The sequence below is a fragment of the Pelodiscus sinensis genome, chromosome 8 (genome assembly GCF_052426305.1).
Source record: "Pelodiscus sinensis isolate ZL-2025 chromosome 8, ASM5242630v1, whole genome shotgun sequence".
Lineage (NCBI taxonomy): Eukaryota > Metazoa > Chordata > Testudines > Trionychidae > Pelodiscus > Pelodiscus sinensis.
Window position 1 is genome coordinate 16,798,284 of NC_143059.1, and position 13,419 is coordinate 16,811,702.

At 44.5% G+C, this 13,419-nt stretch overlaps 1 protein-coding gene across 4 annotated transcripts in view; it reads right to left on the reverse strand.

Annotated features, from left to right (window-relative positions):
* PARG (poly(ADP-ribose) glycohydrolase) overlaps window positions 1-13,419 on the reverse strand; it is a 140,095-nt gene that overhangs the window by 124,966 nt on the left and 1,710 nt on the right. For all 4 annotated transcript variants that reach the window (XM_025189658.3, XM_014578622.4, XM_006112396.5 and 1 more), the window contains exons 2-3: window positions 10,713-10,779; window positions 2,883-3,890 (exon numbers count right to left, since the gene is read on the reverse strand). In XM_025189658.3, coding sequence (XP_025045443.3) covers window positions 2,883-3,890; window positions 10,713-10,750 — 1,046 coding nt within the window. In that variant the 5' untranslated portion in view covers window positions 10,751-10,779. The remainder of the gene's footprint in view (window positions 1-2,882; window positions 3,891-10,712; window positions 10,780-13,419) is intronic.

The window sequence follows — 13,419 nt, forward strand, 5'->3', positions numbered from 1 at the left end:
ACAGACAGGGGCTGCTCTGGCAACAGCCCCTGTTTGCGGCGGCCAAGGCTGGGCTTCATGACTCTGTCTCTTGCATCTTCAGCTACTGTTGGAGCAACCCCTGTTCATGGAAGCTGGGGCTGGCCGTGGCTGCTTCGCAGCAGCCTCCCCTATCTCCACCCTGCTGCCTCCGATAGAGGCGGGGGGTAGGAGGCCAAGTGGCACCGCAGAGATGGTGCTAGGGCAGCCAGCACCACCAGTACTCCTGTTCTCCCTCCTTGCTGTTTCTCATACAGAGACAGCAAATAGTCAAGTACTCGACTACCTGATAAATTTAAGTTTATCGGATTGTCGAGTACTCAGCTACTTGCTTACATCCTTAATTTGCACAAATGTTTTTTTACCAGCTGCTGCTCTTCGCTTTTGAGAGCTGATATAGCTTAATATCTAGCTTTATAGAATGTGTCATATAATCAAAAAACACCTCTTTGAACACAAATCGCTAGTCGGTCCTCTTTGTCCTCTTTTCAGAGTTGCTCAGAATTTACAGTGCTGAAACTGAAATCAAATCTGGCCCAAACTCACTGTCCTCTTTCATGTATTTTAACCAAAAGGTTTTGTACACTGTGTTGAAAGGATCTGTTCTTCTCTTAACTCCACTAGTGTCAATGGGATTTACCTACACGTGTAAAGGAGAAACAGACTCTTCAGAAGTTCAGCATTTTCAATGGACTTCCAGCTTTTCAAGTCTGTTGTCAGTGCAAGGTACACACTGGATTAACAGAACATTTGTGACACAGTCCTGCACAATGCAAACTCACAGATCAAGTGTTTACTTTGTTTTCTATTTCCTTCTTAGTTTTTCAGTTCTACAGTAAAACTCCAATTGCCCGGCGTCCAGTGGTCCGGTACTCCTGATAGTCTGGCACCAACTGGAACCCGGAAGTGCTCCGGCCAGCTGGACATTTGGAGTTGCTCCGTGCAGCTTCCCCAAGTCTTCTGCTGCTGCTGAAACTGACCAGCTGAAGATTTGGGGAAACAACACACAGCAGAGCAGCGAGGGTGCTGCCGGGTTGGTCCCACAGCGCCGCCCCTCACCCCCCTGCTTGGCTCCCAACAGCACCCCCGCTGCTGCCGCTGCTGAAACTGACGAGTGGCAGACTTGGGGAAGCTGCAGAGAAGAGCAGCTGGGGTGCTGCCAGGCTTCGAGCAGGGGGGCGAGGGGCAGAGCTGTGGGACCAACCCGGCAGCACCCCAGCTGCTCTGCCCCACGGCTTCCCCAAGTCCCTCGCTGTTGAAACTGACCAGCGGCAGACTTGGGGAAGGGCGGGCAGAGCAGCTAGGGTGCTGCCTGGTTGGTGCCACAGTGCTGTTCAGGTGAGGGGCAGCGTTGCGGGACCAACCGGGCAGCACCCCAGCTGCTCTTCCCCAGGGCTTCCCCAAGTCCGCCGCTGGTCAGTTTCAGCAGCGGTGGACTTGGGGAAGCCCTGGGGCAGAGCATCTGGGGTACTGCCGGGTTGGTCCCGTGGCACCGCCTCCCCCAAGCACCCGGTTGTGCACTCTTTGTGGCAGCTAGTGTTTTTGCTGTATTTTTATAGCACTTAACACAATGGGGTCCTGAGCCCTGACTAGGACTCCTGCCCTTTATGGTAATACAAACAAAAATAATAGCAAGGGTCATCCTCACCAGTTTCCCATTTACAGCCTCTCTCGGACTTACGAACCGGTTATGGACCAAGCAACTGGTCGTAACTCGGTTTGTTCATAAGTCAGACCCCACAGAGTTACACGCGACCGCGCTGTTTGTAAGCGCAGATCACGTTCGTAACTTGGGGTCCGCCATTTACAACAGCTTCGGTTGTAACTGCGAACGGTCGTAAATCCACTGTTCGCAACTCGGGAACCACCTGTATTTATATATTTCCCAAAGTTTTCTGGGCTGAAATTTTCTTGGACTCAACTCAAAAGTCACTATTTTGGGAAGTTTGAGCAAAACTAAGTCAGGCTTGTTTATTTTTAACTAAATAATGTAAGCACTAGGGGAAAACAAACCCAACTCCCACAAACTGTATTCTGACTGAATTTTGTAGCTTCCGCCTTCTTTGCATTAGAAAAATACACATACAAAAGTCTAGCATTGTTTAATATTATCACTGAGAAAGGAAAAAATTGAAGTTTGAAGGAAATCATCTTGATCAGTGGCTTAAATTCTTTACCAAGACACCTCAAAAAATAGATTATTAGTGTATTTACAAATTGGTCCACATGATCTTTTAAAAAGCTACTAAAAATTGTTTTAGATTATGCCATAAAAAAGTAGGCCAAATTAATCCTTGCTATAACTGTACTGACTTCAATAGGAATTTAATTTGGTCCTATGATCATACTAATGTTTGAGGAAAAAAATTAACATTCAGAAGTCATTCCACAATTCACAGTACTAGTCTGCCAAGATATATCACAAGAAAATATTTACCTCTTTATTTTAGAAGGACCCTGCTATTACAGTTACTAAACAACGGGTAATAAAGCAATTCTTTGTCAAAGCTGTCCTATGCCATTGTTTGTTTCCATGTATTAAAAGACAATTATTCTATCCAATTTCTTTTACAAGATACACTGAGAAGTACTTCATATTACTCTGGCATTTGAAGGTCAGTATTAATTCCTGACATTAATATTTATTTGGTGGTACAGAAATGGCACAAAACAAGCAGTTATTTTGTAACCTTGAAAAAAAGTTATATAAATAAACACTTAACTCATCTGCTGTTTTTAAAGAATGGTTTCTCCACTTTTATGTAGCATTTGGGAAAATGCTTACAAGACAAACATTTATTGTGCTATTACTGAAGACAAATATATTTAAGAGGGAAAGAAGGAAGAGGACAAATGAAGTTTACCTTTTTTCTTCTGTTCTGGGTATCCTCATGAAATGGGAAGTAATTTTAGAGTCCTTTTTCCCACACTGTTTTGCACTTTTGCAATCTGATGAAAGAGCAGGAAAGATCTCAGATGACTTTGTATATAATTCATCCTCTTTCACAGAGTCATCTGTCCCCTCAAAATGGAGGTTATATCGAGCACCTTCACAACATTTGGAGGAAAATGGTGATCCTCTCATCTCCAGTTCAGCATTCCCCAGCTGAAACCTGGAAGATTTGCTTGCAGCTTTTGATGTGTCAACATCCTCTTGCTCATCAAAAAATTGAATTGTTTCTTCATCAGCCTCTGTGCCCTGGCAGATATATTTGGAATTATCCACATCCATTGGTGACTCAGGTTCACTTTCTTTCTCAAAAGCATGTGACTCTCCTGAATTACTTTGATATTTATTCAGTTTTCCTGGACCTCCAATATCAGATATACAGGCATCACCACAAGCATCTGAAAGTGGGCTTTCTGGAACTATATCCACCACATCCTGTTCACTAGTCACGCCAACTACAGGACTGCAGCTCTTTAGCTGTTGTGGATTACATGAAGTCACTTTTTCTTCTGTTTCATTGTCTTTTGATGTAGATTTTGTATTTACCATCTTCACAGACCTGCCTGATGATAATTTCCTGTGAGCCCAAATCTCACTATTTTGTTCACTACCTCTGGGAACCTGCTTGCCAGTTTTGTGCATTTGATCAGTGTTGGCATTTTTAAATTGATCTCCAGTACGGATCCCTTTAACAGGCTCTGTGGCTGATGGATGATCTCTACGTGGTCCCTCTGCTTCCCGTTTACACAGGCTGCCACTCTGAGGCAGATTTACATGGTTTGTATTCGTTTCCACAGATATTCTTGGATAGCTTTGTGGACAAATACTCTCTAGCTTTTTAACATCATGTTCACACAAGTTATCCTTTTTAACAGAAGTCATCTTGAGATCTGCCCCCGTATTATTAGTTTTATTCTGCAAACTGTGGAAGAAAAATTTAAAAAGCTAGGTTTAACTGATTCTTGCCAAATAAAATTCTTGTTTGTAGATTTAAAGGCTAGAGGGACTACTACAATGATGTAAAACAGGTCATCGAATTTCACCCCAACAACACCAGCAGTATTATATCAAGCAGCTTATATCAAGCCCAGTAACCTTCTATTTGTTGTGTTTTAAGTTTAGGCAAACCAAAGTACATCTTTTAGAAAGATAACATGTCTCCCTTTAAAGGCTACAAGTGAGATAAATTAGTTACTTCTCTCAGTCATCTGTTCCGCTGGTTGATGACACTCTCAGGTAAAATGTCATATCTTATTTTTAATTAAATTTTTCTGCCTTCGCTTTCTAGCCACTGAATCTTGTTGTGCCTTTTCTGCCATCTTAAAGACCCTTCTAAATGAGATTTCTTTTCCCTCAGTATAGGTAATCTGAGGCCATGATTATCACAAACAAGGTTTAGAAATGAGCTAATCTAAATACACTATTATTTAACTAGTTCAATTTAAGCCATGTTTCCCAGACTTCAAATAGTTTTTGTAGCTTTTCTCTGATCACTCTGCAATTTTTCTACATATACATGTGGACACTAGAACCGGACATAAAAATCCAATTGCTATCTCACCAATTTCTAGACCCATGCGTAGATACAAAATTTGTATCCGTATCCACAAAAATAACATGTGGATAACCACCACTAAAAAGTGGATATCCGCAAATTTGTAGGGTACTAAATACAAAATTTGTATCTGCAAAAATGAGCTGTTGATATTCAAATATATGGATACAGATACCCACAGATCTGCAGGGCTCTACCCATTTTATATATATCCTATTCAACATATATCCAGTTTATACATTTATGTACGATTCTTGATACAGTGGTCTGAACCACTCTGAAGTTTAATGAAAAGTGATATTTATTAAATCTGTTATTATTTTACAGTTGAAAGTTCTTCAGGTAAATTCTAGACTAAATGTTACACTAAACGTGTACAAAGGTATGATCTACTGGTTAAGTAACAGGCCTGTAAATCAAAAGATCTAGTTTATCAACATGCACCCAGGCAGCTTTGGGAAAGTCAATTCACTTTTGTGTGTCTACATCTGCTCATCTGTAAACCTCTATAAAATATAAAACAGCCCCCTCAATAAGTGAAAACATTCTGCTATTCTTAGAGCAAGTGTGGGCAACAATTTTTGATGGCGGGCCCACTTCAAAAATTTAGTAAGTGGTCAAAGGCCACATGCACTGTTCGATGACATTAATAGAGACGGTACAGGGTCTGGGAAGGAGGTTAGGTACAGAAAGGCACTCAGGGTAGGTGACTGGGGTGCAGGAGGGAGTGTGGGGTTGGAGAAGGGGTAGCAGTAGGGGTACAAGAGAGGATTCTGACCTGGAGGAAGGGTGTACAAGGGGGATGCAGGGTCTCAAAGTGGATTCTGAACTGGTGCAGGAGGGGGTGCAGTGATTTGGGTTGTGACCTAGGGTAGGGGATTGGGATGCCAGGTCTGGGAGAGGGAATAGGTGAAGGAGCAGTGTACAGAGGGTTTGGGTTACATGAGACAGGGCTGCAGGAGAGGGGAGAAAGGAACTGAGGACTAGAAGGAGGGAAGGGCTGGGGTGCCAGAGGCAAGCTATGGCCAGGAGGCACTTACCTAGGCAGCTCCTGGCCAGCAGCCCAGCAGATCCCTCAGGCAGGCTCCCTACTTACCACACCCCCGAATGCTGCTCAAAGTGGCCAGCTGCAGGGTCCATGTGCTGCTCTGAGCGGGGGGTGAGGCGGGGTTGTAATTTGTGTGCTGCCTACCCTCAAACAGACAGCTCCCACTGGCTGGTTTCCAAACTGTGAGACTGTGCTGGGGACAGGGCAGCACACAAAGCCTTTCCCCACCATTCCCTGGCTTGTGGCAGTGCTCAAGCCTTGCAGCCTGCTGCTTTGAGCAGTATGTGGGAGCAGGCCAGGCCTGGAGCCTTCCCAAAGCTCCCGCTGGGCAATGGACCCAATCCAGAGTCTTGGCAGGCTGGATACAGCTTGCAAGCCATATTTTGCTAGCTCCTATCTTAAAGGATACTATGGATGAATAAACTGATTACTTGTTGTGTACTACGAACTGAAAAATGCAAATTAATAGGATAAATGGGCTACTACTCAAGACCTGACACTGAAAGCACAGAAACTACAAGAACACTAGCTATAACTAAAATAAGAAAATAGTTTGGTGGCTTTCACCTTACAATATTTACATTCATCTCCATTAATCAATATACTTAGATCAGTTTCTCTACTCATTGATATTTCTGATATTAGAGTTTACTTCTCAAAAAATGGTAACTTAAAATATTAAAATGACACTGTCAACTTTTTTTAAAAAAAAGACCTATCTAATTTTTAATATACTATTGCTGTAAGTAACACCTGTGCTGACTATAGCTAAAAGAGACTAGTGGGGAAAAAACGCTTACTCACATTTTATAATTGTTGATCTTTGAGTTGTGTTGTTCATATCTATTCTAATTAAGTGTGTGCAACATTTTGGCAAATTTTATTCCAGCGCCTACCCCATCGGGTCCGCTATGGAGCCCCCTGGAGTGGAGCCGTTGCGGTGCTCTACTTATGATGATGCTGACCCATCTGCCCCTCGGTTCCTTTTAGCCATCTACTCAGACGGAGGAGATGAGGGATGGGTATGGAAAGAGTCAGTCCTGGGAATGATTTTGTTCAATATCTTCATTAAAGATCTGGATAGTGGGATGGATTGCACCCTCAGTGGATGACACTAAGCTGGGGGGAGAGGCAGATACTAGGGATGTGAAGGTTAACTGGTGGGACTCCAGCAGCTCCTGTGGACACTGGAGCAGCCCCTGCCTCTGGGGTGCCCTGGTCCGCCACAGATGGCGGCTACTCCAACCCTGTGGGGGAGCCCACCATCGGCTTGCCACAGTGGAGACAGCACCAAGCTTGGCTTAAGGTAAGCTGACTCCAGCTATGTATTTTGCATAGCTGGAGATGCGTACCATAAGCTGACTTTCCAGTTCTAAGGTAGTCCTGGCTTTAAATAAACAGAAAGAGAGCTCAATACACTAAGGACACTGGGGCAAGTGGGCCACAATTTCAACAAGCATCACCGGCGGTAAGAAGGAACTGAGGAGCAGTCAACTTGGCACGGTCATATATAGTTTTGCACTAGCGCCACTGCAGGTGACTCCACAGGATACCCAACAGGTAGGCACTAGGATGGGGGTGGGCAAAAGGGCCTCCGCAGGCCGAATCCAACCCATGGAGGTCCTACCGCTCCCCCGCCCCCAGGCCAATAGGGCCTGAGGGCAGGGGGAAGCACAAAGTTTCCTCTGCCCTGACAGGAACATGCAGTGCTCAGAAGCACCACATGCTCCTGGCAGGGCAGAAGGAGACTTCATGGCGCTCCCCTGCCTCCAGGCCAATCAGACCTTGGGTTGGGGGGAGTGTGTGAAGTTTCCTCCACCCTGCAAGGAGCGCACAGGGCTTAGAAGCGCTCCTGACAGGGCAAGGGAAGATTTTGCACACTCCCCCACCCCCAAGCCCTGATTGGCCTGAGAGCAGAAGGGGGCAAGCACAAAGTCTCCTCCCACCACCAGGGGCATGGGCACCTAGGGGGAACCTCTGGGGGAGGGGCGGCATAAAGTTCACATGCTCCTGCACCCCAAGACGCATCATGGTCTGTGGGTGGGGAAGCAGGGAAGTATACTGGCCCCATCCCTTCCACTTGATGCCATGCCCTTTCCAATGTGGCCTGGAGACACTTCAAGAATTTCAAATGTGGCCCCTGGCAAAAAGTTATTGGCCACCCCTGCACTAGGGTAAAACCTTCTGACAGCCATGCATGTGGCACACACACTAGGGATTTAATAGTATAGTCGATTAACCAATAAGCAAAAGCTTATAGGTTAATTCTATAGACTACACCCATTTCCCTCTCCCAGCTTGCCAGGAAATATTTTTAGCAGGCTGGCCAGCAGCCTGGCTCAGTCCTGGCTTGTGATAGGTTCAGGACCTATCCCCGCTGTGGCTCTGCATTTAATGTGTGTTAGGAGCTGGGTGAGCAGGCAGCACGGCTCAGACCTGGCTCATGCTATGTCCAGGACTTACCATTGCGGCTCTGCATTTAAAGTGTATTAGGAGCTAGGTGGGCAGGCAGGCCGACTCAGTTCCAGCTTGCACTAGATCCAGGACTTCAGACCGCCCCCAGACAGGGACTGCTGCCACCCCACACTGCTGCCTCTTTATCAGAGGCAGCAACAAAGGGCAACAGGCAGCTGGCCCATGACAGGAGCTGTTTTTTAAACTGGCTTCCTTCGCGGACCAGCTCCAGCCTGCCAGACTGCACTGCTGCCTCTGATACAGAAGCTGCAGCGCGGAGTGGCAGGGGGCTCCTCAGGAGTGGAGGCAGACCACACTGGCTGCCAGTCCTGCCCCCTGGGACTGTAGAATAGTCAACTAACCAATAAGAATTCCTGAGGTTATACAACTATTCAATTAACTGATATTTAACATCCCTACCATACACCTCTACAGCCTCTCTCTGAGTTACAAACGAGTTATGGACCAAACACTTGGCCGTAACTCGATCTGTTCATAACTCAGACCCCACTGAGTTACACGCAACCACGCTGTTTGTAAGTGCGGGTTGTGTTCGTAACTCGGGGACCGTCTTTACGACCGCTCCATGGGAGCTTTGGTCGTAAGTGTGAACGGTCATAACTCGACCGTTCGCAACTTGGGGAGTGGCTGTAATTGGAATTGATATGAGCAAGCATTCGAAAAAAAAACTTTTTGGTTTTGTACATGTGAAAGCAAATGTCACAGGTTTTATTGCAGAGAACGTCAGAACCCCATTCTGCAAGCTACTCCATGTGGGTACAGAATTCTACCTGCGTAGAACTGCTTGCAGAAACTCAATTTTCCCTCTTTGTGCAAGCCTTTACAATAGCAGGAGTCAGAACACAGGGATGAAGGGGAGGAGGTGACATCTGATTAAAAGACATAAAAATTGGGGGGGGGTCTATGGAGTAGGCATATGTACCATTCACAACTTTCACATTTTTTAAGTTTCAAGTTCACCATGTCCCTTTAAAGACCTTACGTAAGAGCCACAGCTAGAAAGGGAATTTGTAATAGACTCTCATTCCATCCTTAAATCACCTTTTTGTGTCACGTATTTCACTACATATGGTGCAAGAAATTACACAGCCATCTGAGGCCCTGTAATATCCATGAATAAAGAGCACCACTTAATCAGTCACTTGAACAGAATTTCCTTGATTTTGTTGGTTATTTTATCACCATGACTGTCACAATTATTTTATAACTGTGAAAGATAAATCTATTGACATAATGATCAGAATGGAAAAGTTACTACTTTCTGTTGAGAAGATATTGCCGGATATTACTTTATACCAGACACCACATAAATTAAACCTACATGGGTTCAGTTATGTATTGGGTAGTATTGTTAATAGCTTGTATCAGCAGAAGGATGAAGATGGCACATCAAGTTTACCTTTATTTGACACTACTGTAACAGCGATACTGTTACACCAACTTATGAATGCAAGATTGACCATTAATACTCAGCAAAGAGAACATGCTTCAAATGAAGGGTGGACAATAATTTTTGATGAGTGGATCCATTCCCAGATTTTAGTAAGTGGTCAAGGGCCGCACTTTTCAATGAGGAGCTGTGGGTTCTGGGAAGGAGATTAGGTGCAAAAAGGAGCTTAGAGTTGGGGACTGGGGTCTGAATGGGAGATTGGGTGAAGGGATATGACAGATCTGGGGCAGGGGACTAGATTCAGGGTCCTGGAGGAGGAGGTATGCGCGCAGGAGAGGAGTTTGGCCTGGGATAGGAGTATTGGAGGGGGTACAGGTCTGGAAGGGATTTATCACCTGGGGCAGGAGGGAAGGTGGGTACAGAGGGTTTGGGTGATGACGTGAAGCCAGGATTTGGGGTTCAAGGTCAGGGATACAGTATAGATGCAGGAGAAGATTCTGGCCAGGGGGGAGTGGGTACAGAGTCTGGGAGGGAGGTGTGACCTGGGGGAGGGGAGGTGCAGCAGGTTTGGGTGGTGACCTAGAGCAGGAAGGGCTGGTGACCTGCAGCAGGTCATTAGGGTGCAGTAGGGGTTGGAGTGCCAAAGTCAGGCTCAGGCCATTAGGTACTTACTGAGGCATCTCACGGTCAATAGCCCAGAAGGACCCTTAGGCAAGCTCCCTGCCTGCTGCAGCCCAAGCAGCTGGCTTCTCACTCCATTTCCGGCCAATGGGGGCTGAGAGATTGTGTTGGGGGCAGAGACAGCATGTGAAACCTGCCCGCTGGAGGTGGCACACAGAGGCAAATAGGCAGTGTGGTGCTGCTCTCTGCCTGAGGGTCCAGTGGGGCGGGCAGGAGGCCGGATTCAAAGGCTTGGTGGGCCAGATCTTGCCTGTCCCTGCTCCAAAGTAAACCCAGGTGGGAACAGATACAACTCAGTCACAATCAAAGGAGATGCGACCACCTTACATCAGAACTGAATATGATCCTACAAACTGTGGGTACAGCAAAAATATTTTCTGAAAACAAGATTACCTCCAGATCTTTGACTTATTAATATTACACCAAAATGAAAGCAGAAACATCTCTCAAATAGTCCTATTTCTATTCCAAACTAAAATGATTGCATAAGCAAGCAACAATAAACCTTTGGACTAAAATCCACTGTAGAGATAATTACATTAATTGTTCCATTTAAAAAAAAAAATCTTTCAGGTAGTTTATAATACACTTTTACCTCTTTAAGTCTGTAGTCTTGGGTCCTTTATTCTCCATCCAAGATGTAATTGTCCTTTGTTTGTAAACTGAAAAACCATAGCACAAATATTACAACACACATTGCAATATTGCCAAAAATATGACATTTACATTTTATATTAGCCACATGTAAAATATCTAAATTAAGTTTTCATTACTATAATTGTGTCAGATATTATCCTGACTAATGAGGTAATATTATATCACATGTAGATTTAACATCTCCAATAAACTCTTATAGCCCTTGTCAACTTCAAGCTTGCTTTTTGGATATCATCACAGGTTTCTTCCCCTTCCTCTCCACCACAGGATAATCTGCACAGCATAGCAAGTGCATTGGCTACTGAGTAATCGGCTGGACCTAATGGAATGGGTTGGAAAATTACCTTACCAATTCTGCTGCTCTTGATGTATTCACTTCTCAAACCTGAAAATTAGATTCTTCTTTTTATCTTTAGCTATTGGTATCAACATACTCCTTTAGTAAGCGGAAAAGGCTTACTGTGGTCTTTACATGGCAAAATGAAGATAGTCAATCTTGCTTTTCTACTGCTGCCACTGCTCCAAATAAAACTGTATTGATCAGTGGCTAGGTTGGGGCTACACTTGAAATTACAATAGCATAGCTGTTGGTCAAGGGTGGGGAAAAAAAACCATATAGCTTTGGCCTAGAAAATTATATAGTAGCTATAGAGAGAGAGGAATTTCTAACAACATAACTAACAGTGCTAAGGGAGGCCTAGGCAACCAGGAAATCCTTTTTAGTCAGTGCAAGCTGCTTCTACTATATGGGGCTGTGCTGACACAGTCTACATTCTGCACATATATCCGCAAATAGTGAACAAAACCAGACTCATTCTAGCAATTGAACTTGCAGAGTGCATATGGAAGGGGAAGAAGGTAAGGAGGGGTGGAACAAAATCCTCAACAACCTCACTAAGCAGAACTTTCCTTACTCTTCATTCAATTGTAGTATCATAACAGACCATATGTAGTACCTGGCCGATAAAGCCAATTTGTGCACAGTGTGTAATGAAACATGGGCCTTGTAAAAATTAAGGTATTAAAATTGACCAAGAGAAGATTTAATTTATGCACCACTACAACCACCAACTCCTATTACTGCAATGGCTTCCCATTTAGGAGTCGTCCTCCTCCTTCATGAACAACTCTGAATGACTGCTTGGGCTGCTACTCATTGGTTTAATACAGGAAGTCCCCAATTTACAAAGAGGCTGTGTTCCAAAAGTTTCTAAGTCGGTTGTTTGGAACTCAGAATGCATTTTCCCATAAAGCAGTTAGTTTCCTAGGCTAGACAATAAAATCCTATTTACCCCATAATGTAGCTGAAATACTGAGAGTTTTTTACTTAACCTTTAAACATGTCTTTCCTCAAGTACCACATTAATTAGAGGAGGAGGACATAGGTGGAGCTTCTGAAGGGGACTTGTGGGCATACCTCTGACCACTCCCCTATGGGATCAGTACTAGGTTCTCTTGCTATTCCCATTCCATGCCCCCTGTGGGCTGCACTCAGCCTCTGCTCACTAGGAGGGTAGTGTGGATTGGAGGACTCCAGAGAAGGGGTAGCTGGAGAGAAACAGTGGTTTCCCCTTCAAAGCACTGCTCCACACAGCCAAGAGACCACTCCTTGCTCCTCTGGAGCCCTCTGGCCAGCACTTATGCTGCTTGCCACCACTTGTGCTTGCCTGCTTCTCTGAGACCAAGGCTGCGCTGTCCTTACCCACAGGCAGGATATGCAGCCATTTAGGGCATCTGAAAATTTGAGGCACCACTGGGTCTTAAAGTCTGTTTATCACACCTATTAGCAGAACACTGAACCTGTGAAAGAGCTATTCGAGTGGTAATGAAGCCATTTAACAAACATTTGCCAACTCCAGGTATTTAACTGTCCATTTCTTAATTTATTATGTTAGTCTACTCTACAGGAGGTTAGTTTAAAATTTGCTATAAAAATATTTCATTAGTGTGCTGCTGAAGATTATAAACCCACATCTCTAAAAAATGTGTCATCCTCCCCCCACTTCAGAGCTGCCATTGGGCATAGGGACACCAGTTTAATAGTACTGCGTAGGACCCCATAAATCCTAAGGACATCCCTGTCTGAGACCGCAGATGACCTTTGTTTGTAGGTGGGGATATTAGTAAGTCCAATGTTTGTAACTGCAGTAGTGGCAGTAACATAAAACTGACACAATTCTTGTTGGTTTCAAAGCTGCCTAAAAAGGACCTAAATTGCAGAAAGTGATGGAAGTCTTGTTAATTCCATGCAGTTGCTACAGCTTGGCAAGTTTTGAGCAAAAGCAGAGGCTCACAAACATCTTCAGACTGAGGAAATCAACACTGTATCAATTTACATTCAGTAAACACTTGGGAAGTACTCATTAACATAAGGACTTTTTTTTTTAAAGAAATATTTTGCAAAAGTTGACAGCTTAGTTCCCCTTCCTCCCGCTTCCTATGGAAAGTTGTTTACTGGCCACTGGACAAGTTAGCGTTTTTATCTCTGCCAATTGCATTGGTAATTTTGACTAATGAATGGAGACACCAGGCGGACATGAGACTTATATCTAGGTTAAGTTACATCCATTAGGGATGTCAAATCTCTTTTAATTGGTTGACCAGTTAAACTAAAAGGGATAGGCAGGGGGTGGGGCTCACTAACT